Source organism: Myiozetetes cayanensis, unplaced genomic scaffold (genome assembly GCF_022539395.1).
Source record: "Myiozetetes cayanensis isolate MyiCay16 unplaced genomic scaffold, myiCay2020 scf3, whole genome shotgun sequence".
In the NCBI taxonomy this organism is placed as follows: Eukaryota; Metazoa; Chordata; class Aves; order Passeriformes; family Tyrannidae; genus Myiozetetes; species Myiozetetes cayanensis.
The window spans coordinates 73,248,581-73,273,034 of record NW_026087521.1 but is presented as its reverse complement, the minus strand read 5'-3'; the positions used below and the strand labels follow the sequence as shown (position 1 = coordinate 73,273,034).

Below are 24,454 nucleotides of genomic sequence, written 5' to 3'. Positions count from 1 at the left end.
AGAGGCCTGAGCATTAAACAGAGAGAAGCTTAAATACACTAAGGAATATGTAGCTTTTGTCTTTCACACTCAGTGCCAGTGGATCAAGCTTTAAGTCCTTTCATGCTCTTATTCAGCCAGGCCTAGAGAAAACTAACCTTTAACTACTGAATCATATTCAAGAACAATTAAAATAAAATAAAAAACCCCAAATGGTGTGGAAAACCCAAAATACAAGGAAATGGAATTTCAGATTTGTCAGTATCCCAAAAATACCATGTCCACACACGAGTGGAGATGGCCCAGTAATTCTTGGTAAGCAGCAGGACAAAGTGTTTTAAAATGCAAAGGGCAGGTTTCTGCCCAGAGCCTCAGAGGAAGTGGTAACACGGGGTTCTTCAGCTTTGTGGTTTGCACTGATAACGTTGCGAGTCTGCCGGGGAAAAGGAAGCTGAGACAACAAAAACTGATCAGGCATGAAACACAGATTACATTTAGTCTGTTTACAGCAAATTACACCCAACCCTTTCGTTGAAAATTAAAGACAATGGTCCTCAAAGAAGCCTGAGGAGCTCCAACCAAAATCCTCACTGTCTGAGCCCAGCTAACGCTGCTGACTTCCAGTGAGGGCATACACATGCAAAAATACCTGACAGGCTGTTGCCTACATTTAAAGTGATTTTCAAAATTAATGAAGTCAAATAATAATATTAGATTATATAAAGCACTTTATTTTAGTTTTTTTAAAAAATACAACATTGTAAAAAACATATTTCCTGTCATACATACTGCTGTCTAGGCTATTTTATTGCCAAGAGTTTAGATATTAGAGGACTAAAATTATCACAAACCAACATCTGTGAATATAATACATGAAAAAGCTGGTGACCCAGGTGTCACCCTGATTAAATAGTACAATTATTCGGCAGCACCCAAGGATGCCCAGCAAGATGCAGGATAAAAACTCATTACAACACTGTCCATAAGCAACAGTCCTCCAAAATGGATGATGCCACGGTGCTGTTTATAAGCAAAACACTTTCCACAGTCTTTTCCTTCGTGTGGCACCTTGTCTGACCATTTAACTGCTGGTGGCACTGGGATGCAGTGGTTTGACTCTTGCCAGCCTGGAGAGGCCAAGTCTGAGGCAGTGAGGAGGTGACTTTACAGCAATGCACTTCCCAGAGGAATTACTGCTTCCTGACGGAGCTGAAAAGAAGTTTAAACCAAAAAGAAGTTACAAGAGGTGTAGAGGGGAAAAAAAATCACGTGAGCATTGGCTTTTTATAGTTTTCCCAGCAGAACACAAAAAAAATTATTCTAAAGATATTGCAGAGAGGTCTGAACAACACAGAAGGTGAAAATCAGCCCAGTCCCCAGGAATCCATCCCTTTGGAATGGTGCACAGTTCCTAATTCACCAGCAGGACACTGGAGCAACACTGCCCATAAAAACTGTTCCCAGTGTACTGTGGGTTTTCAGGTGCTCCACAGACACACAGCACAATTCCAAGTGGGAAAGGAAGGCTTGAGGGAAAGGAGCCAAGCAAAGAGAACCACAGGAGTAAATTAGAAGGAAAATCAAAGCATGCAGCAGGAGTCAACAGCAGCAGCATGTTCAAACACCTGGCAAAATAAAGCTTCCAAGCATTTGCTTTACTAGAGCAGTTAAAACTCTCAAACATTTTTCTAGTATTATTTGTTTAGGATAGATAATTAGCAGCATGTCACAGAGATTAAAAAAGCTCTAAATAAGAAAGAAATGGACATAAACCAATCTCTTGATCCACACCCTGGAAAGTATTTCATTAACCTCTCCTCCCCAGATAAAGGAGTTGAGGATAATGCTGCAAAAGAAGCACAGAGAAAGCTTTTCATCCCTTCTCTCTGTTTTAATCTTAAATCTGTCAAAAGAAAACCTTTTTTTATAAAAAGGCAGGTATTTTGCTGAAATAGTTTGGTTTTTTTTGTTTGCTTTCAGGGGAGATTGCTAAAAACTCAAGTCAGCTCCTGGATCTGTTTGCAGTTACAACCTCACACGTACCTGGGGGTGTCCACTTAGGCTTTTTGTGTGCTACAGGACTTGATGCAAGCAGAGGCCTCCCAACTGGTTCTGAGGATGTCATCTTTTGCCTTGGCTCAGGCTTCTGTTCCGTTGTCCAGGAAGGAGAAACTACAGGTGATGCTTGGTTGGAAAATACAAGTGACTTTGGGAAGACACTCTTTAGCAGAGAAACCATTATGCAAGATGACAGATCAGCACAAGCTCTCTGCAGAAACAGCAGACATGGTACTAGACTGTCCCATCTTTGAGCAGTAAATACTTATACAGACATGTCACCTACTGGGGAATGACTGAGACATGGATGAGCTTGGTTTTCTAAGAGTTGAGAACTGAAGGAAAGAAAGAAAGTATTAAAGAAAAAAAGAAAGAAAGAAAGAAAGAAGGGAGCCTATTTACTTTTTTTAAAAAGCTTAAGCTGAAACCACCAACAGCTCATACTCCAGAGCCTTCACGCTGATGCAAACCCCAGCAAACCACAGGAAAAATGAGCAGAGGCTCTTTAAAAGGACAAAAGCTCGCAGGACAAGGAGGGCAGAAGAAATTTGTCCTGACATACAAATGCAGGGAAGCTGTGGAATTTTGCCACTCTGGGGTCTGTGCATGAATAAGTTGCGATTGTTTAAATTTAGTGTAAAAGTGCAATTGGGTTGTCAGTGGCATTAGAGGTTAAATCAGTAAGGGGGGGAGGGAAAATACAGTGGAAGTAGCAGGAATTTCACGGAAAATACAAACTAAATGTAAGGTATCACTTTCAAAGCACATTTAAGGAGAGGGTTTTTGTGGAGAAGAACTTACTGGGGACAGACTCTGGCTCAGAGTCAGTGTCCTGCTCTCTGTCATCACTGTCAACCACCTTCTGCTGCGCTGGAACTCGGGATGTCCCCGCTCTTTTCCCACCATCACCCCGGGGGTGTCCTCATCCATCCCCTGACTGAGACCTAGGAAACAGAAGGTGGTTCAATTGACTGAAATTCCCAGCAAATCTGTTCTCCTCCTCAAAAAGAACGCAGGCATTTGAGCTCCCAGAATTCACCTGTGGTGACACAGAAACATGTCACTGGCACCTGCTTTCCTGGGGTTCTCGTTGAACACTTTTAACCAACCAAACTGCACTTTCTCATCGTGACATTCCTCTGTAACCAAGCTAACAGAAGGACCAAAACACAACTGGAAAAATGAAGTTTCCAATGGCTCAGCAAATGTTTATTTGATCCTTGGGCATTATGGACCCATTAAAAGAGTAGAGGGCAAGTGTAGCTTCTCGAAGAATTAAATGAAGTCAGCATCTAAAAATGTCATTGCCTGTTGTGATTTCCAACTAACTTTTAGTGATGTGTTAACAGTCTCACTCAGCAATCCCCAGGTTTGCCCATTTTAAGACTCCTTAATGAAAAAATTAATGCATCCCTCAATCTTTATTTAAGACAAAGACTCTTTTTTTCACATCAGTGAACAGCACCAATAGAAACAAAGAAGAGATAAGCTACTTAAATGTTCTTTCTGAAGACAGAATATGGGAACAACTTACCTAAAATCTCACTGTCTCCACTGCAGTTGGAAAAAGGGGGACTCCTGTGTATATTTTCTGATTCAATACTCCTATCTGTTTTAAGATCCAGAAAAAAAGTTAAAAAAAATAAAACGTTAATGTGCAAAAAACCACATGATAAAAAGCAGAAATATTAATAAATGAAAACAGCAACAGTTTTTATCTGTCTCTAATCAAGCTGGATGGTTGGGAGGTCTTACAGGAGAGGCACTTTTCTGAGAGAAAAAAAACAAGAACATAAAAAGACAGGCACTACCTAGAAATTCTCACTTCCTCATCACGACATGCTTGAAATCAAGCATGGTTTTCCATCTAGATCACTGTAAAATAAATTGTCATGTTCAAATTCACTACATCTGAATGAAGAGTGTTGCATTGAACTGCAGAGTAACCTTGTTCTTCTGAATTTTGCACCTCGAGGATATTTGCAGATTTTTCTTTGACGGACAAGGCTAAGGCAACTTCCAAATCTCTCTTATAGAGTTTGTCATCCAAGGATAACCTGGAAAAAAAAACCCCACAACCATGGTAAATAATAAAAGAATTAATAAAAATATGATAAAAGAATAATAAAAGAAATAGAAATAGTAAGAAATAATAATACATAAAAATAATAATAAAATAAATAATAAAAATGTGAGTGTTACACATCTATTTCTGACTTACTGAACTTTTTAAAATTCAGATACTTGTAAAGAGATTCATATTTTCAATACATATTTATAGCATTTTGTGTTATGAGCATTACATTCTGAAATTATTTAGTCAAATCCACCCCAATGTTTAAAGCACTCTACACTTAATAGTATCATGATTGCAAAACATTTTATATATATATTTATACATACTAATAATTGGTATTAGCACAGAGCTGACCACAACATTTGTTACCTTTTGCTAAGTGTCTGTGTTTGTGACTGAGTCACTTCTTTGGGTGGCTTTTTTTGCTTCTCTTTTTTCTCCTTCTTCAGTTCCTTGGGCTGAGTTCTGGATTTTTTGCTGGAAGGTGCAAAGTCTTCATCTGTTGGGAAACAGCAACAAGCTCTCAGTTTTCCTACACTTTTCCACGTGGCTAAAAGAGGTTATTCGACCTAAATCTCAACACACACTGAACATATATCACAGATAACCCTTTTTTTTTTCTGAAATTCATTCTATGTTTAAAGAACCCAACTGTAAGTCTGATATCATTAAATGTATTTTAAATGAAAATTCCACAAGGCCTCTTTTACATATGCTTTTATTCCAGAGGCAACGATTTCAACTTTTATTAGCAATAAAGCTTCCATGTCCACTGTGCTACCAGATTTTGATATGCTGAGCATCAATCTTTTGATAAGATTGATAAGATTGATATTATATATTATCATAGTAATTGTGATTTGAGTTCCTGGTGTTTTGGGGATTGTTCCCCTTAATGACTCCCCCTTTTGAAAATCTATGCTGCTCCCTTTTTTCTACCATTTTCATAGTGCCTCTTATTAGGTACAATTTTCAAGTATCTTTAGAAGGCAATAAAACTGCCTTTCTTTCAGTTGAGGGCACCAAACATCACAGTGCAAAATAAGGAAAAAAAAATAATGATCCTTAGTATTCTCTAAATGATGGAGAACCTTAGCTAAGATTGCAAAGGTTTTGGAGAATTTATATTTTTCTTGATTGTCAGAAGTGGTCAAGAAACTAAGAAAAGTCATGCACCACCCACATTTAAACTAAGACTCTGCATTCCCTTCAGTGTTATTTATTTTTGCCCTCCCCTTCCCATTAATTCAAACTATTCCCTGGATCCTGCAAACAGCATGGGGAAAACAAAAAAAAGGAAACAAAAATGAAAGCAAACAAACTCTGCCAGAAAAACGAGTAACATCCATTAGGGCTTAGAAGGAAAGGAGGACCTTTGTCCTCCAGCTTGCAAACAGACAGCTTGCAATCTATTTTTCTGGTCAATGATACCCCAAATTTGACTGCTATGCCCTTACCACAAACCCACTGAGACACAGAGCTGTGGAGGAATGTTAGATCTGTGTAGAGATGATTCACACCTCCTCTATATTCACATTTACAGCCCTGTGAGCTAATAATCAGGGGGTCATGGAACCAATTGCCACTGAAAACTGGGGCAGGGAGAAAAGCAGATTTTACTGCAACAAGACACAAGTTTCCTGGCACACTGCTCTTAGGCTCTGCTTTACAGCCATCACTCGTGGAACTGGAATATTCACCAGTGTGCCCAGATTCCTGCTGCTGAAAGAAGTGAGAGCTCAACAAACCGTTCCTAAAAAAACATGCTTCACTAAAGACACTCTGATGATATTTTCACAGACTCACAAAATCACAGAATATGCTGAGCTGGAAGGGGCACACAAGGGTCAAGTCCCTCATGAGGAAGCTGTGGGGTCTCCCCTCATCTCCCCTCGCACCCATTTTGGGTGGTTCCATTAGTTCCTGGCATGTCTGTTACGTGCAGGAACACGCCACTTACCGTCATCTTCCAAATCCCCAAACTGAGAATAATCGACAACTTTCCTGTTCCTGTGGCAAAAAAAAATACACTATCAGTCCTTTACAACTGTCTTGACTTGCTATCAGTTGATTTTTGGGTAAAGCACGTTTTACAAGAAAAAAAGCAATACATGTTCAGAGGCAGGGAATCACAAAATCACAGAATCCCCTGAGTGGGAAGGGACACACAGTGATCATCCAGTCCAACTCCTGGCCCTGCACAGGGCACCCCAATAATCCCACCACGTGCCTGAGTGCCCAAACACTCCTTGAGGCCTGCCAGCCTTGGGGCTGTGCCCACTGCCCTGGGGAGCCTGTTCAGTGCCAACCACCCTCTGGGGGAAGAACCTTCTCATAACATCCAACCTGAGCCTGCCCTGACACAGCCCCAGCCGTGCCCTTGGGTCTGTCACCAGAGAGAAGAGATAATGTGTATAACCAGTACTACTGTACAGAACAGGGTTATTAGGAATAGCTTCTAGATTTTTTAAAAATCTTAAAATAACAGTGCTTTTTGTTGTTGTCATATGGGAGCATTGCATTCTCCTTATGGACACACTGCCTGTGAGCTGCTCCTGTGCAAGGGAAATTATTTATCTGTGAGGTCACTTTTAGACACTTGAAATGCTGCTGCCAGGGCAGGTGTTATTTGAGAGGACCAGAGGGGACACAGCCTGAGACTCCACACCCTCTCTGGGCAGTCTGTTCAGGGCTGGGTCACTGCACAGCAAAGAAGTTCTTCCTCATGTCCAGCTGGAACTTCCTGGGCATCAGTTCCTGCCCGTTCCTCTTGTGCCATTGCTGGGCCCCCCGAGCAGAGCCTGGGCCATCCTCTGCCCCCTCCCTGCAGCCCCTGACACACATGGATGGGGTCCCCTCTCAGTGTCTGCTCTGGAGGCTGAACAGCCCCAGCTCCCTCAGCCTTTCCCCCTCAGGGAGATGCTCCAGTCCCTGAATCATCTCCATAACCCCTGCTGGACCCGCTCCAGGAGCTCCATGTCCCTCCTGTCCTGAGGAGCTCAGGACTGGACACAGCACTCCAGATGTGCCTCACAGGGCTGAGCAGAGGGGCAGGATCACTTATTGTGATTGTCCAGCCTGGAGAAGAGGAAGCTTTGGGATGACCCAACTGGGGCCTTCCAGGACCTGAAGGGAGCCCCCAAGGAAGATGGACAGAGACTATTTCCAAGGGCCTGGAGTGACAGGACATGGGGAATGGCTTCAAACTGACAGAGAGCAGGTTTAGATTGGATATTCAGGGAGAAATCCTTCCCTGGGACGGTGGGCAGGCCCTGGCACAGGTTGTCCAGAGAAGCTGTGGCTGCCCCATCCCTGGCAGTGTCCAAGGCCAGGTTGGATGGGGCTCTGAGCAACCTGGGCTAGTGGAAGGTGTCCCTGCCCATGGCAGGGAACGAGGTGATCTTTCAGGTCCCTTCCAATCCAAACCATTCCCAGATTCTATCACTGAACCCCGAGGGACCCCACTGGTGACAGGCCCCCAGCCGGACCCAGCGCCACTGACCGCGACCCCCTGGGACCCTCCGCTCCCGATTCCCTTCCCGCTGGAAAGGAAGACAGGGCCACCCTGGGAGCCGCCCCAGGCCCCCAGAGCGGGCGGGGAGCCCTCCTGTCCCCCCGGCACACGCACCTCCTGCCCGGCCGCGCCATCCCCGCTCCGGGCGGGCGCTCCCGCTCCTGCCGCCGCTCCGCCCGCCCTTCCCTTCCCTCCCCTCCCTCCAGGGCCGCTCTCTCAGCACGTTCGCCACGGAAAAAGAGCCGAATCTGCCTCTCCGGACGCGAAGCTGCGGTGCCGGGGAGGCGGGGCCGGGCCGGGCCGGTGCCTGCCCCGCTGGCCGGGTGAGCGCCCTGCCCGCCCGCAGCAGGTGAGTGAGCCACGGCTTTATCCGCCCTTCTTATTCCCAGCCTTCTTACTCCCAGCCTTCCCGGGGCTGGGGAAACGTGCGGGCATCCCGCGGGCCGTGCGGGCTTTGCTCCTGTTTGTTTGTTTTTCCCAGGAGCAGGAGGTGCCGGTTTGGGACGGGGGTTTGTCCCACGCTGCCTCCTCCCCGCTGACCCTCTCGGGGCACAGCAGGAACACCTTGGTCAGTCTTGGGTTTCTGCCGGCGCTTTCCCTTCGGATCCAGCTCCCGGACGGGCCGGGACACCGCCTGGCTTTGGGATGGGTTGCCCCGAGGTGTTTGTTTGCCTGTCTGAGCTGTCTCGTCTGTTTCCGACACGTGGATTTGTTCACAGGAAACCCCACCAAAAACAAACAAACAAACAAACAAACGTGACGGAAACTATCAATTATTAACAAAGCCACGTTTCTTCTAGATTTTTACAAGAATGTAATTCTTGTTATTTTCATTTCTAGCGCAGGAAATCACCCCAAGAAGATGAAGCCTAATAAAGGAAAGACTCACACTCGGGAGAGAGACTACGTGTACACGTTCAGTGCTGGAAATGAGCATTTCGTGCTCACTGTGCCTCTCAAATTCCCCGTGCAAGAGAACATCAGCCATTTGCACGGACGCCTGATGGTTCTGCACAACCTGCCGTGCTTTGTAGAAAATGGTATGAATCCCTTTCTTGGATCAGTGGCACGTCTCTTTGTCCACAGTTGTCTTGCAACTTGCTTTAAGGAACATTAAAAAAAAAAAAAAAGGTCTTTTAGTAGAATAGTGTTAAAAAAATGTTATTTATATGGCAAAACATCAAAGAAAGTCACTGTCAAGTGAAGTGGCCAAGGAAAAGGTGTTCAGAAAAGCTGTTTATGTTTCTCAGATGATTGCTGGTACTTCTATTTGATGTGTTGTGTCGATGGACCATTCTCTTCTTGTTCTGTAGACCTGAAGCAATCTCTGAACAAGTTCATAGAAGAGGAAACTGTAAAAGATTACGATAGAGAGGCTGAAGTGGCTCTGGAAGCGGTGAAATCAGGAAAAGTAGACATCAACCAGCTGGCAGATACTTGGGCTAAAGCTTATAAAGAGGTAAGGTTAAGGCTAGGAAGTTAATATTCAGGACTTGCTTTGTGAGAGTGTGTGAGTACAGACAGAACCACAGTTGTGAAGAGGCAAAACTACAGTGAAATTCACTTTTACTGATGAATTCTTACAAGGTTTTTTTTTTTTTCATGTGAAAGTGGGCATTAAGTCCTCATCCTACAAGTTCTAAGTCAGATTTGTCCTGAATTTAGTAGGTTCAAAAGATACAAAATGAGAAAGTAAAGGGCTAGTTCATTTACCAGTTGATAATCCAAACAAAAATAGGCATCAGGGTTATAGTGCATTAGAATTAAAGGAAGAGTGTTTTTTTTAAATTAAATTAAAGTGATACTTCTAAATCTCAGTAGTAGGAATGGAAACTATAAAGAGAAAGTGCACATTTGAGAGTGACTTTTCAGCTCATTTTTTGAGTTCATGTGAACTATTTTACAGTATTTAGGAATGATGAGGCTTTAGCTGGAATGAGGTTTCCAGTTTTGCATGTGATCTTCAAAGTAGTGGAATGGGAAGAACTGGAGGGGTCCTGGTGAAGACAGAAAAAGAGTTGACAGAAACTGCAGTATTTGAGGAAAAGTTTATAGGAATTGAGGTTTGCTTCTCATGGAATATAGCAAAATGTTGGGAAACATTTTGTAAAGAGCTTTCAAAACTGGCACCTTTGGGCCATTCTTTGTTCAATAAAAACATCTTTTCCCAAATCAGTACTGTTGATCAAACTCTTAGTGACGTCAGAGGTTAGTTATCCTTGCTAGCAAAGCATTTTTGTTTGCACAGCAGGTGCTTTGGGCCTTATCTGACATTTTATCAGTTGCAAATACTGTGGACATTGCTGTTCTTTTCAGGTTGGTGTTGTGTGAAAATTCATAATCCCTCCCTGTAGTGCAAACCTTAGTGATTCTGCCTTCAGTTGCTTTGAAAGAGAAAGAATATGGGAAAGGGGAAAATTTAAAGCTAAAGTAGAAAGTTTAAATTGGGAGAGATAATGTGTGTATGGTAGAAGCTGTGTGTGTGCCCACTTGGTTTTGCCCCACCATTCTGAGGGATCCTCATGTGTCCTAAATGGTACCTTGTGCTTTAAACTCTCTTTAAAATCCTTAGACAACATTAGAACATGCCAGACCTGAAGAAACCAGCTGGGATGAAGATTTTGCAGATGTTTATCACGATCTGATACATTCTCCAGCTTCTGAAATGCTGTTAAACCTGGAGCACAACTATTTTGTCAGCATCTCGGAATTAATAAGTGAAAGGGACGTGGAACTGAAGAAACTACGGGAAAGGTATTCCTTTTCGTGTTTTTTATGTTTTCTCCTCTCTTCCTGCATGTCCCTGGGTGTATAAACTTCTGGGACAGTGTGTCAACTTGTGTTTGTTGTGTGTAAACACTGAGTGTAAGAACATGTAGTGACAGGACATGGGGAATGGCTTCAAACTGACAGAGAGCAGGTTTAGGTTGGATATCAGGGAGAAATCCTTCCCTGGGAGGGTGGGCAGGCCCTGGCACAGGTTGCCCAGAGAAGCTGTGGCTGCCCCATCCCTGGCAGTGTCCAAGGCCAGGTTGGATGGGGCTCTGAGCAACCTGGGCTGGTGGAAGGTGTCCCTGCCCATGGCAGGGGGATTGGAAAGAGATATCTTTAGGGTCTCTTCCAACCCACACCATTCCATGATTCCATGATTCCTTAGGGACAACTGTCTTATATTACTTTGATGGCCTTAACTTTCATTATTTTCAATGACTGAGGAGAATATAAGTTTTGATTTCCATTGTTCTAACCACCTTTTAAGTGTTGAAGGGCTTCAGATATATTGAAAATAAAGAGTGTGAAAAGATAAGCAAAAGACTTGAGGCACTTATAAATCAGAAACTGTTGATTTTGAATCCCAAGTTCTGGAATAAGCTTGGATAGCTGCAGGTGACTTTTTTGTCCACAAGAGGGAACACATACATTGTGGGTTCTTCTTTCCTGCCAGAATCCTCTGAGTAGGTGTGTTTGAGCATTCTGAGTGGCACTGCTCCTCTTGAACTGCGTGTGTCCAAGCTCACATTATACAATGCACACCTGTGCAGGTGGTTTCTCCAAGACTGAATTGTACATATTTCTGATTTGGGGATAAATGCTGCCAGTAATGGGTTTGCAAACTTTTTTGCTGCTTATTGGCTCTTCTGAAATGTGAAGGAGCAGTGATGTTTTAGAGCTGAGGTGTGATGCAGCTGTATATTGACTCTGGTGGAATTTATCAGATCTATTTGTCATAACCAGGAATTCCCTGTGCTGGTGGCAGCTGAGAGGGTCCCAAATGAGTGTAGGTTGTTGTTCTGTTGACTCAGGAGCTGACTGGGAATCCCTGACCCTTAACTCTAATTTGATTTGTGGGTATTCATTGCTAAATCTGGGACTGATATATAACCATTCATTCTGCCACTACTACTGTTCTTATCACAGCGAAGGGTGTTCCTCCGCCAGGGGTTTGAAGTCTGTGTTTCTTATCTCTTTCAGACAAGGAGCAGAAATGGATAAGGTGATGCAGGAGCTTGGGAAATCACTGACTGACCAGGATGTGAACTCCTTAGCAGCTCAGCATTTTGAATGCCAGCAGGTAAACTGAGGTCCAGTGAACCAGAAAACATCGAGCTCATAATCACCCTAAAAAGAAAACCCAAACCACTCAAATTATCACTGTTGTCTTGTCAGGATTTGGAGAACAAGTGGACCAATGAATTAAAACAGACTACTGCTATCCAGAAACAGGAGTATCAGGAATGGGTGATAAAGCTTCATCAGGACCTAAAGAATCCCAACAACAGCTCAATCAGGTATTTAATTCCTCTGTGGTCCTTACTTCCACCTGTAATGGTTCAAAGGACTTGCCTTTATGTAATCTTTTAAATAGGATAATATAATCTTGTTTATTAGGGTTATTATAATATCTATACAACCATTAAGCAAATCAAAGGCAAATAAAGCACCATAATTAAATATTTATATTTTAGGAGTTTCTTCATTGTGTAATGCTAGAACCTTTCAGTACCAGAAGGTGTTGTAATGCACTGAAATACGACTTGAGCTAAATGGAATTTCCTCCTATTTTGCCTTTATCTCTTATGTCTGTGTTTGACACTGTTTCACAAGGCTTTTTGTTATTATTTAAGGATATTCTGTAGAGTAATGGTGACTCGATACCATAATGATGGTTATGATGGTAACAATATCACACATTTGGAATTAATAAGCCACTTTTAAGGTTAAAGAGAGAGAGAGATGTGTTACATACATGTACAGACATAGAGACACACACATATTTATGCATTATTATATTGCTTATATGTGTGTTTATGTATTTGTCAGCGGTGTATTTCAGTCCTGTCTCATCACTAGGCATTTGCAACGTTTACAAAACACCTTTGTAAAGTTTATAAAACACCTTTATAAGTTTATAAACAAGGCACTTGGAAAACAGAGAGAAATGCTTCATTGATGCAGACTCAAATTGGAGAGAGTTCACGTTATTTCCTGCAGCATCCACACTGTATCACTAGCAGACAGCTGAACTTAGGGAAAAAATTAAAACTGATATCTGAAAGATTTCTTTGAACACTGTGGAACATTTGATAAGGCTTTTTTTAACCTCCAATTTTGTGTGGGGAGACAAAAGAAATGGTTTATCTAGTAACTTCATAAATAAGGTTTTGACTATTATAGATAGGCTGAGAAGAATTTTTTTCCCCTTTTATTCCTGCATTCTTATTATGTTATAAAACTTGGTTTTATTGCTCAGTCTTGAAGTGCTTTACAAATGAGCCAAAGCATGTAAACCTAACAGTGGAGTCTACTCTCCCTGCTGCCAGGAAGGAAAAGGTAAAGTCCCAGCTTAGTGGAGTTCATGGAGGTTTTAGTGTCCTGAATTCCACAGACCAGCTGAGAAAACTTTGGATAACTTTCACAGAGTTGTTGGTCTGGAACAAAAAATTAGGAACAAACTTCTCATTATGCATGTTTCTCGTTATTTTAGTGATGAAATTAAGGTTCAGCCCAGTCAACTGAGAGAATCTGTGGAAGGAAATGGAAGAATTTATGAAGAGCAAAGGCTGTTAGAAGAAAGCTTTACTATTCACTTGGGTAAGTGGAGTAAACTGAGCCCAAAACCAAACATGATGGGGGCTTACAAATAATGTGTCTAAGCCATGTATTGTTTGCAGTATTTAACTGTCCATGTGTATAAGATACAGTTTGGTTTGTATTTGTTCTTTACATGTGTAAGAGAAGAATAGGATGGTATAAACTGTATCAAGCATTATCTAGCTATCTGAAATGTACTTCAGGGAAGACATCTCTAGAAGCAAGTTTTTACCCACTTCAGCAGAGTGACTCGTGGAAAAGCACAGTAACATCAAAGCTCATAGTGCTTAAAAATGATATTTTAACTTTCCTTGCTAAGAAAATGTGGTTATCAAACTCAGTTCTCACACTCAGTTAACAGAAGAATAGATACTTAAAATTTGCATTTTTTGTTTGTTCAGAAGAGACTTCTTGTGCTCTTTTGACCTTATTATGTGCCTTAAAAAACCACCAGCAAGGGTCTTTTCCAACCTGAATGATTCTGTAGCAGAGAACAAGGCTCATTTCAGGTGTGAACAAGCCTTGCTCTGTGACACCATGTGAAAATACAGTGTTTTTACCCTTTACTTTGCCAGCTGCTGATGCGTCTGTAAAACTGAATATGGGGTTAAGAACTTTGTTTGAGCGGTGTTGGTTGTAACTCCCTCACGGATCTTTTTAACAAAACTCGAGGGGAGCGCTCTGATCCCTTGCTTTTTAATCCCAGTCCTGAGTTTTGCCTTTTGCTGTGTGCACTGAGCCGTGTGTGCTCTGGCCAGGGGCTCAGCTGAAGACCATGCACAACCTGAGGTTGCTGAGGGCCGACGTGCTGGATTTCTGCAAACACAAGCGCAACCATCGCAGTGGGGTGAAGCTCCACAGGCTGCAGACTGCAATGTCTCTCTACTCGACTTCTCTCTGTGGCCTGGTTTTGCTGGTGGACAACAGGATCAGTTCATACAGTGGGATCAAAAGAGGTGAGACCTCCCGGAGGGTGCGTCATTTAAAAATCTCGCTGTCTTCTCTCATGGAAAAATAGTCCTTGTAATGTTAAAATTCAGTGGAGCCCCTAATGTAAAATTTAACTTTAGTAAACTTTTAGTTAACTTTTAGTTAAATGTTGAGCAAAAACCCTAGTGGTTAGGATATGGCCTTGCAAAAGGGTAGCAAATGCAAAACAGAGGCATGGATGAGGCTGGATGACAGTGTTGAGCTGTTCCCCCCTCTCATGTCTTCCCTAGGTTTTGTGTTTGAGTGAAGAACGTGCTGGAGAGGACAGTTCAATGTTGATTTTGCTGCCTTAGGCTGGCTTTTTAAAGGGGCTTCTCACTCTCTGATATCAGATTTGCACCCTGAAACCTGTTTGCAAAAAATGAAATAATGTTTTCTGTGAGACTTTGAAGTGATAAGTAAATGTATAAAAATGTCATGTGCTTTTGGTAGCGTGAATTCCATTAAAGATGAACAATGGGGATATCACTTCCAGGTCTGTTCCTGGAAAGCTTGACAAGTAGCCATTTGAAGTGCATGTCTTTTGAGGAACTGGACATTATGATGAAGGTGTTTCCTGTCAGGGTTAACCAACTGAAGGTGTGTTTGTTCCTGGTCCAATTTTGGTCACCAGGGCTTTCTGAGAATCACACTGTTGACCTTCCCACCTCAGTCTTGAAGTTCAGTTCCAGAATACTCACACTTGGAATGACCTTTTTATGACTGGAGCCACTATCACTTGTCATTATTCCACCATGCCATAGAAAAAAATATACTTTGGAGGTTGAGATTCCCTGGAAACAGCGTGGAATCAGGCTTGTAGCAAGAAAGGAAGGGAAATGTACCAGTAAAAATTGTGCAGTTGCATTTGTGCTGTTTCTGACTTGCAGTTGCTTTTTTTAACTGCTTAAATATTTAAATGAATAACAAGAGCAGAAGATCTGTTTTCATGGTAAATATTAGTTGATAAGACAAGACATTTAAGTAGTACCCTTAAAAACAAAATCGCATCTCCCAGCCACAGTAAAGGGAGAAATATGGACCGTATCACAATCTGTGAAATATAATCCTCAGTAAATTTGGACTTCTTTGAGCTCTGAAGGGACTCTCTCAAACCTCTGAGAATAGTTTCTTTTTTATATACTTTATGCCTTGCCTACCTCAAGTATTTTATTAGAGCTTTTTGGGGCTACTGTGGCTCAGGGGTTTTCTTTTGTAGTTTTTTTTTACTCTGGCTGGTTTTGTTTGATGAGCAGTGACACTCAAAGTTGTTGAATAAATAATCCTTTGGTGTTTGTTTTTGTTGTTTTTTTTCCCAAGCATTTAATTTATTTCAAAAAATATTTTGTTCCTCCCATAATTTATTTTTTCCCAGAAATTGAAAAGGGATGCAGCAGGGCTTTGTCTGCTTTTTGGGGGGGTTGACTTCGTAGTAGAATTATGTAATGGCACTGAGCACGGCCTGATGACGTGGATCAGCATCTTTTTTTTTTTTTTCCCTAGATTTTGCCACTGTTTGCCAAGAATGCACAGATTTCCACTTTCCTGGAATCCAGGAACAGCTGGAGATCGTGCAGAAGGTTGTGCTCAAGGCCCGAGCCCAGCGCAGCAGTAAGTCCAAGAGGCAGCACGGTCAGTGGCAACCAGAATTGCTTCCCTTGAAACAGAGCAGTGGGCAGCTGGGTGTTTGTGGGCAGGGCTGAGTTGATTCCACTCTTCTGCTGTTACCTCCTCTGTAAAACTGGGAGGTTTGGGTTTAGCAGTAAACCCTGAGACTCCTGCATGAAATTCTCTTGCCATAAAAGCCTCTCTTTGCTGCCGTAACAGATGGAATTTTAACGAAAACCAACCTGTAAGTCCTTAGGTTCTGATCACGTTTTAACAGCATGGGAAGTGTGTCAGGCCATCCTGCTTTCCTCTGCAGTTTAAACTGCCTGTAGCAACACACACTTTAGCTGTGGATACATTTTTATTTCTATTTAAATTAAATCTTTAAAAGTAGCAGGAGAGGAGTGTTTCGACTTTTCCCCCTTCCTTCAGAGTGAATGCTGAAAACCGAGTAACAGATTGACTGAATGTGTGTACCTTTTAGTGCTCACCAGACCTTTGTGAATGGTTTCCTTTGCAGTTGTATTTACAAATGGCTGTGAAATGTTCTGACCACGTGGTGTTTGTACACCCCAGAGCTTTGTTTTCCTTGCAAAGAGCTGCTTGTGTGATTTAAGTATGTCAGGAATGGGAACAAATTCATAGGAGTACATAATAAAAACAGGTCTTCTTGGAAATATTGCATTATCCTTGGGAATATTGCTGTAGTCTTGAGGGAAATAGTGAAAGCTGTTTTTATGCAAATGCTGCTGATTTTTGTAAATCTATTAGGAACAAATTTGTTACATTTTTACATCATTTAAAAAGATAATAGGTGCTATGCAGTTTTGGGGGCAATTTGGAAAGTTCAGTATCATGCATGAGAAACTGTGTTTTGTTTTGTCCAAATGAAGAGATACCATAGAATATGATAAGAAAGTCAATAACCTGAGGTAGGATTCAGTTTGGTGTGTGCTGAAGGCAACAAAACCACTTCTGTCCATCCCCCTTCTTTCGGGGGACTTTGTGGTAAAAATTCAAGCCAAATACTATCTCAGTACGTCAAACTTTCATGCTAAAGTGTGATAATTAGAGGATATGTTTAATAATTCTGCTGTGTGCTTATGTACAGAAAACAGAACGAGTGGAAATGAAGATAAATTAAAGAGCATTGAACGAAACCAGTCCAATATTTTGCCGGGTGAGTCGTGTTGCAGTGACCCCCTCCCCCTTCCTGAAGCAAGTTGTGTTCTATACATGCACATTTTTAGCTCCAAAGTCAGAGCATAAATTATAAACTAAACCCAAGTTGACCTCAATCAGAGGAGAAGGATGTTCCTGTGGCTAAGGCAGGGAACTGGGTGTCAGGACATCTGGTTTCTATTCCCAGCTTTGCCACTGCATCATGTCACCTGGGGCAAGTCACTTCTCTTTGCCTAAAATTTCTTTTCAGAATTTGAGGGTGGAAAAAAAAAAAAAAAAAAAGATCTCTGAGCGTCTTGGGGAAAAGGTGAAACTGAAATGCCAGCAGCTAATCTTATTTTTTGGAAATAACTAGATGTACATCACTGTTTGGGATGCAGAAAAGCATTTTAGGATGTGTTTTTTTTAACTGGGGGAATGGAGAAATCAATCAGTATCTACATCCTGATGTTTAGTAACAAGAGCTGCTGTGGAATTTGAAGATGAATGCGTGTTTGTTTGCAAACAACTCTGCAGCTCATCATCCCATTCTTATGAATTATTTTCAGTTCTAAAGATCTCTGATACCTTTTGTCTTCCAGTACCGTATCTCAGTTGTTACGTAACCCCCTATCTGTTTCCACATCCTTTATTTGAACCCATCCATTTTTGGTATTTCCTCCTCCCACACCTGTCTGCAATTCAGTGCTTGTATTTTGAGTATTACACCTCCTCTGTGTTTGTTTTGCTGCCTCGTGCTGTATATAGATCATATCCGCCTGTGCTGGCACTGCTGTGTTCTTACACCACGTGTCCACCGTGCCAGTGGAGCCCATCAAAGCAGGGAAACGAGTGTAGGATGGATGTAGAACAGTGGTATTCCAGGACAACTTTAGATCAGTTGGTTCCTAACCTTTTCTTTCTAATCTCCCTGTGTGTGTGTTCCCATCTCTGCTGTATATTTCTGTTTGACTTTTTATCTTGGATGGCCCTGCCCTTACACTGCCTGACGAGTGGATTTCAGTGCAGATCACCCCCGTGAGACCCTGGTTTATGTGATTCTGCAGGAGAATTCTACATCACACGCCATTCCAACCTGTCTGAAATCCACGTTGCTTTTCACCTGTGCGTGGACGACAACGTGAGGTCTGTCAATGTGACCGCTCGTGATCCTGCGATCATGGGGCTCAGAAACATCCTCAAAGTCTGCTGCACGCACGACATCACCACCATCAGCATTCCTCTCCTGCTGGTGCACGAAATGTCAGAAGTAAGTCAGTGGAAAGGTTTGGTTTTATATCCTCGGGTGCAACCGAAGTGATTTTTTGCAAAGGGTGTGTTTTAAGCCAAAGGGGGGTGGTCTGTCTCAGTCACATACCGTTGTCCTGGCACTTGGATCTGTGTGGTGGCCCAAGTGAAGGAACTGAACCACTTAAGAACGTTTCAGCCAGCTGTATCACCTGGAGTTGTTATTCCCACCCCTCATTTTGGACACGTCACCTCCTGGATCCGGCTCGTTGCACAGCTGTAAAGTTATTAATGAAAGGGGGAGCCTTGGGGCAACAGATCTTGCTTGGGACCTGTACCTTCAGAGGTGCTGGTGCAGCAGTGATACCAGATCCCCACTTTTCATTATCATTAGCTATAAAACCTTAAAAGCAAGTTTTAGGAGCTGCAGATCTAGCAAAGCTCAGCTTAGGGTTCTGTATCCATAAACACCACTCTGTAGCACCTCAGCCCTACACAGCAGCAACCAAATGTCACCTTTTCTTTGAACTTTCCCCTTCTTTACTGTCTAATCGATATCATCCTTAATTTTTTTCCCTTTTTTCCTCTAAGTCCTCCCAGATACCAGCTGGGCAAGAGGCAGCATATTGCTGTTCTTACCTACTGGGCTGAGTTCTGTCTTACTTTCTTTAGTGGGATTCTGATGTAGAGCTTGTCTCTCAGTCAGTAACTTTTCACAGTGCACAGGGATTGAAAACTGTTGGCAGCCTCTTTTCTCTGTCACACCTGGCTCAGAAGATGCCAGCAGGGAAGAAAAGGGGGTGGGAAGGCAGGGAGAGAAGTGATGGACAGGCAGCACAGCCTTAAGAGGTGGAAAGTCTATAAACCTAAAGAAATGAGAAAAGGGAGATAATTTTGCCATCCATGCAAGGGTATAAATGGTAATTATAGTCTGTTACAGGGTTTTTTTAAATAATCCTTTGGTTTTTCACTTGTAATTTCAATATTGCCTTTCCTTTTTTGGGAGTGCCTGAGTCACAGCAAGGTAGAGGCTCATCCATGGATTCCCTTCAACAGTGACTGGTTTTGTAACAGAATTTGACTGGACCATGGTGTAGAAAGTGGCCCCCCCTTTGCAGGATCAGGGTCAATTATCATGAAAAAGCAAGCAATGCAAAAGGTAAAAATGTTGGGAAATGAAGCTTCTAAAGGATATTTTCCCATACAGAAAAGCAGACTTTTAGGAACAGGTGGAATTAGTTCTGAAATTTGTATCAAGTGCTTTGTTTTGGGCACAAATGCAAGTAAACAACATGCAGGGCAGGAGTGTGGGTCACTGGTGGGACCCAGTTGCTGTGTTTCATAAATGCATTGACCTTTTTCTTAACCAAGTTACCATCTGACTTTATTCTTCTTCTCCTCTTTTGTTTTATTTAAACCTTGTTAGTTTTAGCTTTCGTTTGCGTATCTGTATTTTAAAATACACATAAAGCACAAGACCAAGTGTTCCTCGTGCCTTGAAAGTGTGTGAAACTGAAGAATAATCTTCTTGCCTAGTGCAGGATTCTGAAAAGGTCCTGATGAAACGATTTATGTTTTGTATGAAGTTGTAAGTCTTTGCAGGGTAAGCAGGGAGTGACGTATGTGATAAGTGCCTGTTTAGGCAAAACTGCCTTGTGTGACTTGCATTGGCAGCACTGCTTTGCAGCTGGCTGACCTCATTTGGAACACACAAATATGTGACTTCTTGGTGAAGGAAAAGTGAATAATGACAGATTTCTGAAAGCTCAGCCTGAACTCGGTGCCTTCAGCAGCCCCAGTTCTGAATCTGCGTTTACCACCTACATAGGAACATTTTTGTAAAGTGGTTAACCAGGAGCCCAGCTGCAGGGATGTTTCACCCTGACAGGCATTCATTAGGAGTGTTCTCTCTGCTTTTCCCAAAGGTCTTCCTTCAAGGTTGGAAGGTTATAACCCCAGAGGAGTGATCACAGAATCACAGAATGGCCTGGGTTGGAAGGGACCTGAAAGATCATCCAGTTCCAGCCTCCTGCCGTGGACAGGGACACCTTCCACTAGCCCAGGATGCTCAGGGCCCCATCAAACACATCCTTGGGCACTTCCAGGGAATTGTTAGACATCTAATATAAACTATCATTGCTAAAAATGCCAGAGCTGGCACAGTTCCTCGGTACTTTTTGTCCCACACAGCAACAGTGACCACACTGGGACTCTTCAGGGATCTCAGGCAGTTGTCTCTGCTACCATAACTTAAGTCAAAAGTGCTTTTTAGAAAAGTAGAAATGGAGTGTTAGCTGTGTAACAAATATTTATGAGCATGGTTTATGTGTATAGAGAAATCAGTAATGGGTTTGTTAACCTCAGATATTTCTCCTCTGAGTTTTTCCCCCTCTAAATGTACAGCTGCTCATACAGCATTTAGGATTTGCACAGACATACTTTGATTAACAAACTCTTGCTAATTTTAACTTTAAAAAATTAACCATTGAAATTTGATTTGAAATCTTTTTTTACTTACTTGAATGCTATTAACCAAAACTCACTATAGGAGATGGACTGTTTGCTGTTTCACTTTCTGTGTCCTGCACTGTATTTTGAATTGGTACTTAAATGATCATCATTTTCACAACTGTTACTTGGTTTGCACGTAGAGAAAAATCCCAATAATGTGGCAAATTCACGAGAATTTACATTGTTAAAGATGGATTAGAATCGAATCACTACGACATCATCTTCAGTTCCTGTGGCTCTCATGGAGTGACATTCTGGGTTCAACCTGTTGTTTCCCTGAGTGCCCACAGCATTTAACATCTGTGTCCCTCTAAACCAGTCCAAGGAATGGTGTCACATCCTGCTGTTTCAATCAGTCCTCTTCAGGCTTAGTTCCCATCAGTGATTGCACAAGGTGGTCCCGAGAGAGAACTTTTCTTCTCAGTCACTTGTTTTTTTAACCCAAGCCAAAACAGAGATCAAAACCAACAACAAACACCTCAGTTATTGTGACAGAAAGCACATGGGGGCAGATGAGTTATAATAAAGGCCAAGTGTTTCTTCTAAAAAGCTCAGAAATTAAAAAAACCCCAGACCAATACTTGTCCAGCATTGTTCTGATTAATGTGTTGAATACCCTGAAAGCAGCATCTGTTGATGCAGTGATTTACATAATGAAAATCTTCTGAAAAACCATTCCTAACTTAGGCTGGTTTTAACATACTGTGTGTTTTGGGAGGGCAGGAGTTACTCCCACCTAAGTAGGAATTTTGGCCACACATTCAGTTTATTGCCTCAGTGTTATCAGTTGTCATTCTTAGATAACCTTCCTTCTCAAATAACTTTCTTTAATCCTGAAATTAAGCTCTTTGATAATGGGCAGATTGCAGTGTTTGACGTTGCAAAATAAAGCCTGGCTGTTTTGTTTTGTTTTTCTTTTTTGGTGAATAGAAAATGACGTAAAGCTTACATTTGAAAAGGTACCTGGAAAGATAAATTGGTTCCCATTTCTCTGTTCCTGTATTCAGACTAGAAAGTGCTCATCTTCATCTTGAGACCACCTCTGAACAAATAGAGACTGTTTTCTTTCTGAGAAGTGTTTACAGTGAGTCATTCTGTCTCTGGCTAGGAATATTCAGCCAAAGAATGTTTAATGTACTAGATTATTTAAACTGTTACTTAAATTATTTAGTCCAATCCTTGTAGCCGTATCTTAAATCCCTGTGGTTTTCATGCCACGTTTTGCTGTTGAACTTTTAGGTAAGGGTTTGCTCTCTGTTCTATCTGAAACTCCTTCATCAGATGAAGATGAATTTTGTTTGTTTTTACTGTTCACATAAATGCAATTTCATTTTTTTCTTTTATGGTGTCCTATAAGGTACATAGCACCTGCCCAGAAAACTCTAAAAAACTCACTCTGTAATGCTGCAGGGAAAATGAGGTTCTGCAACAAAAATATATTACTTTTAATAAATTTTTCCCCTGTTACTCTTGTTGCTTAGATCCACTGTGCACTGAGGCTTTTCTTTTTTTCATTTTTAGGAGATGACCATCCCATGGTGCTTGAAGAGGGCAGAGCTCGTGTTCAAGTGTGTCAAAGGTGTGGCAGTGGTTGGGTTTTGGTTTGTGTTGCATTTGGTGACATCCAGTCTCTGCTCAGGCTGTGTATTTTACAAAAGAATTAAGAAGGTGGTTTTCAAAATTTATCATTTGTTAAACACACTTTTTTTTTTTATTTTTAACTATAAGCAGTCACACCAGGAAATAGACACTTAGAGTAGTGAGATGAAAAATGTTTCAGAAGGATCTTTACAACCTAAACATAGAGGAGAAAAAGTGATTATTACTGCTTTGAGAAGTTTCTGAAGGAGGGCAAGAGCTGCTGGTGCAGGTCAAGGGGGGGTTCTGCCCCCTGCTCTGGACAGACCCCCCTGCAGAGCTGCCCCAGCTCTGGGATCCCAGCACAGCAAGGACAGGGAGCTGCTGGAGAGAGTGCCCTTAAATACTTGAACCAATCATTCAGTTTAAAATGTTAGTAATGTTCTTTCTACCACCTGCTTGAGGAACCTCCTCCTGTGGTGACCTTTAGTAATTCCCAATGGACGTGTCATCCATTCCTACTTTCACGTGAGAACTCCCTCACTGATGGATGCTGGCGTGATTAATGGGAAATATTGCATAGATACATAATAAATACTGGTGTTCTAGGTTTCATGATGGAAATGGCCTCGTGGGATGGAGGAATTTCTCGGACTGTACAATTCCTGGTACCACAGGTAGGTCAAACCAATTTCACATCCAACCCAGGAGACTGCTGGAAAAAGAAGTTACTTGTCAGCAGATCTAGTTTTGATGTGTTTGCTGTTCCCTGCTCTGTTGGGGTGAGCTTAAATTAATCAGTGTGGGCTTGGTTCCTGCCTATAAAACAGGATTAAGGTTTGCATTTTTGAATATCAAGTATTACCTTCTGAGGATGCTAAAATTTCAAACTGGGAAGTTCAGCTTTCCAAATGAGCATCACTTTTTTGCTGTTGGAGATGTTGAGGAGATGGGCTAACCTTGCATTACAGAACTTCAGGTGTTTATTAATCATAACACCTAACAACTTGGAAAGCTGCAATGCAGTCACTTCAGTGATGCTTTCAGAAAAACCTGAATTACTCCAGGTATTTGAAGTTCGTTGTAATTAAGGATCCAAAATGATTTAATTTGGAACTGTAGCTGATCTTCAGAAGCAGGAAGTTTTCCATAGATAAGAGGCAGTGCTGGACATAAAATCAGAGCTATGTTAGGAAAGAAATAACATGTATTTCTTGACAAAGTAGGAAGCTTCTGAGCAAGGAGGAAGCCAGGAATAAATACTGAAGTTGAATCTAATGCTGGAATTCAGAGAGCACAGGAGTCCTGTGGATAACAAGCAGCACTATCCTGCTTTTGTTAGGTAGAAATAATCAGTCACTGGAACGAGAAATCTACTGGAAATTGGATATGTCACATAAATACACAGTGTTTTTAGGTCAGTCTTTTCCTTTTAATTGAATTAAGTAGAATTATAACACACAATTAAATTTGAAAGTTTGAAAGTTATGAAAGTTATTTGTAAGTTTGAAAATTACCAGTGTGGTCTTCTGAAAAGCAGCAGCTCTCTGAAAAATCGAGAAAGAAGGTTGAGAGAGAGAGAGATTTAATTCTTCCAAAAGCCAAAGCTCACCAGTGTGGGGTTTTTTTCCAGACAATTTCCGAGGAAATGTTTTACCAGCTGAGCAACATGCTCCCCCAGATCTTCAGAGTGTCCTCCACGCTGACTCTGACCTCCAAACACTGAACTTTGAGGAGCAGAAAGCTGTATCCTGTGGACAGAGGATGAGATGAAAGAGATTCTGGACCAGAATGTCTCTTTCCTGGGGGCTGATGACCCTGAAATGGTATTTGTTGCATTTTCAAGAATTGTGTCGTCGTAATAAGAGAAATAAAAAAGATAGATGCTGTCTGTACTTGGGTGTGAGCAGCTGATTTTTGCCTCTTGCTTTGTTTCACCACAGTATTAATGTTAAAGTCCTGAACTTCATCTGAAAGACATTCAAGGTAACTTATTGTGTGCAATCTACAGAAATATGTAAGGAATAAGGGCTTATGGTAGGAGCAAGTTCTTCTGGTTGTTGACTTCTACAAACGTTTTCTGAATTTTCTCAGTGCTATAAAAAATTTATAAACCATGTCAGGTGTCTCCTTGGAATAATTTGTAGCAGTGGCCACAA

The 24,454-nt window shown here is 41.8% G+C and overlaps 2 protein-coding genes across 3 annotated transcripts; one reads left to right on the top strand and one right to left on the bottom strand.

The window, feature by feature from the left end:
• Positions 1–689: 689 nt before the first annotated feature.
• On the bottom strand, positions 690–7,789 carry RAD51AP1 (RAD51 associated protein 1). Its single transcript, XM_050324590.1, is given in 9 exon segments — positions 690–1,188; positions 2,023–2,163; positions 2,839–2,955; positions 2,958–2,981; positions 3,572–3,646; positions 3,985–4,094; positions 4,484–4,613; positions 6,075–6,124; positions 7,743–7,789. Coding segments are annotated over 9 exon segments (795 nt in total). The 5' UTR covers positions 7,763–7,789; the 3' UTR covers positions 690–1,060.
• A 55-nt stretch (positions 7,790–7,844) lies between these two features.
• On the top strand, positions 7,845–24,190 carry CUNH12orf4 (chromosome unknown C12orf4 homolog). Of its 2 annotated transcripts, none has more exons than XM_050324563.1 (14): positions 7,845–7,977; positions 8,469–8,668; positions 8,942–9,087; positions 10,201–10,382; positions 11,601–11,700; positions 11,796–11,917; positions 13,114–13,220; positions 13,979–14,176; positions 15,693–15,800; positions 16,909–16,977; positions 18,026–18,228; positions 22,239–22,296; positions 22,905–22,972; positions 23,929–24,190. In XM_050324563.1, exons 2-14 carry the CDS (start codon positions 8,491–8,493, stop codon positions 24,019–24,021), a joined length of 1,632 nt encoding a protein of 543 aa, XP_050180520.1. In that variant the 5' UTR covers positions 7,845–7,977; positions 8,469–8,490; the 3' UTR covers positions 24,022–24,190. The 2 variants fall into 2 exon arrangements, with proteins under 2 accessions (XP_050180520.1, XP_050180519.1); XM_050324562.1 differs by having other exon boundaries at positions 15,693–15,821.
• Positions 24,191–24,454: the final 264 nt, after the last annotated feature.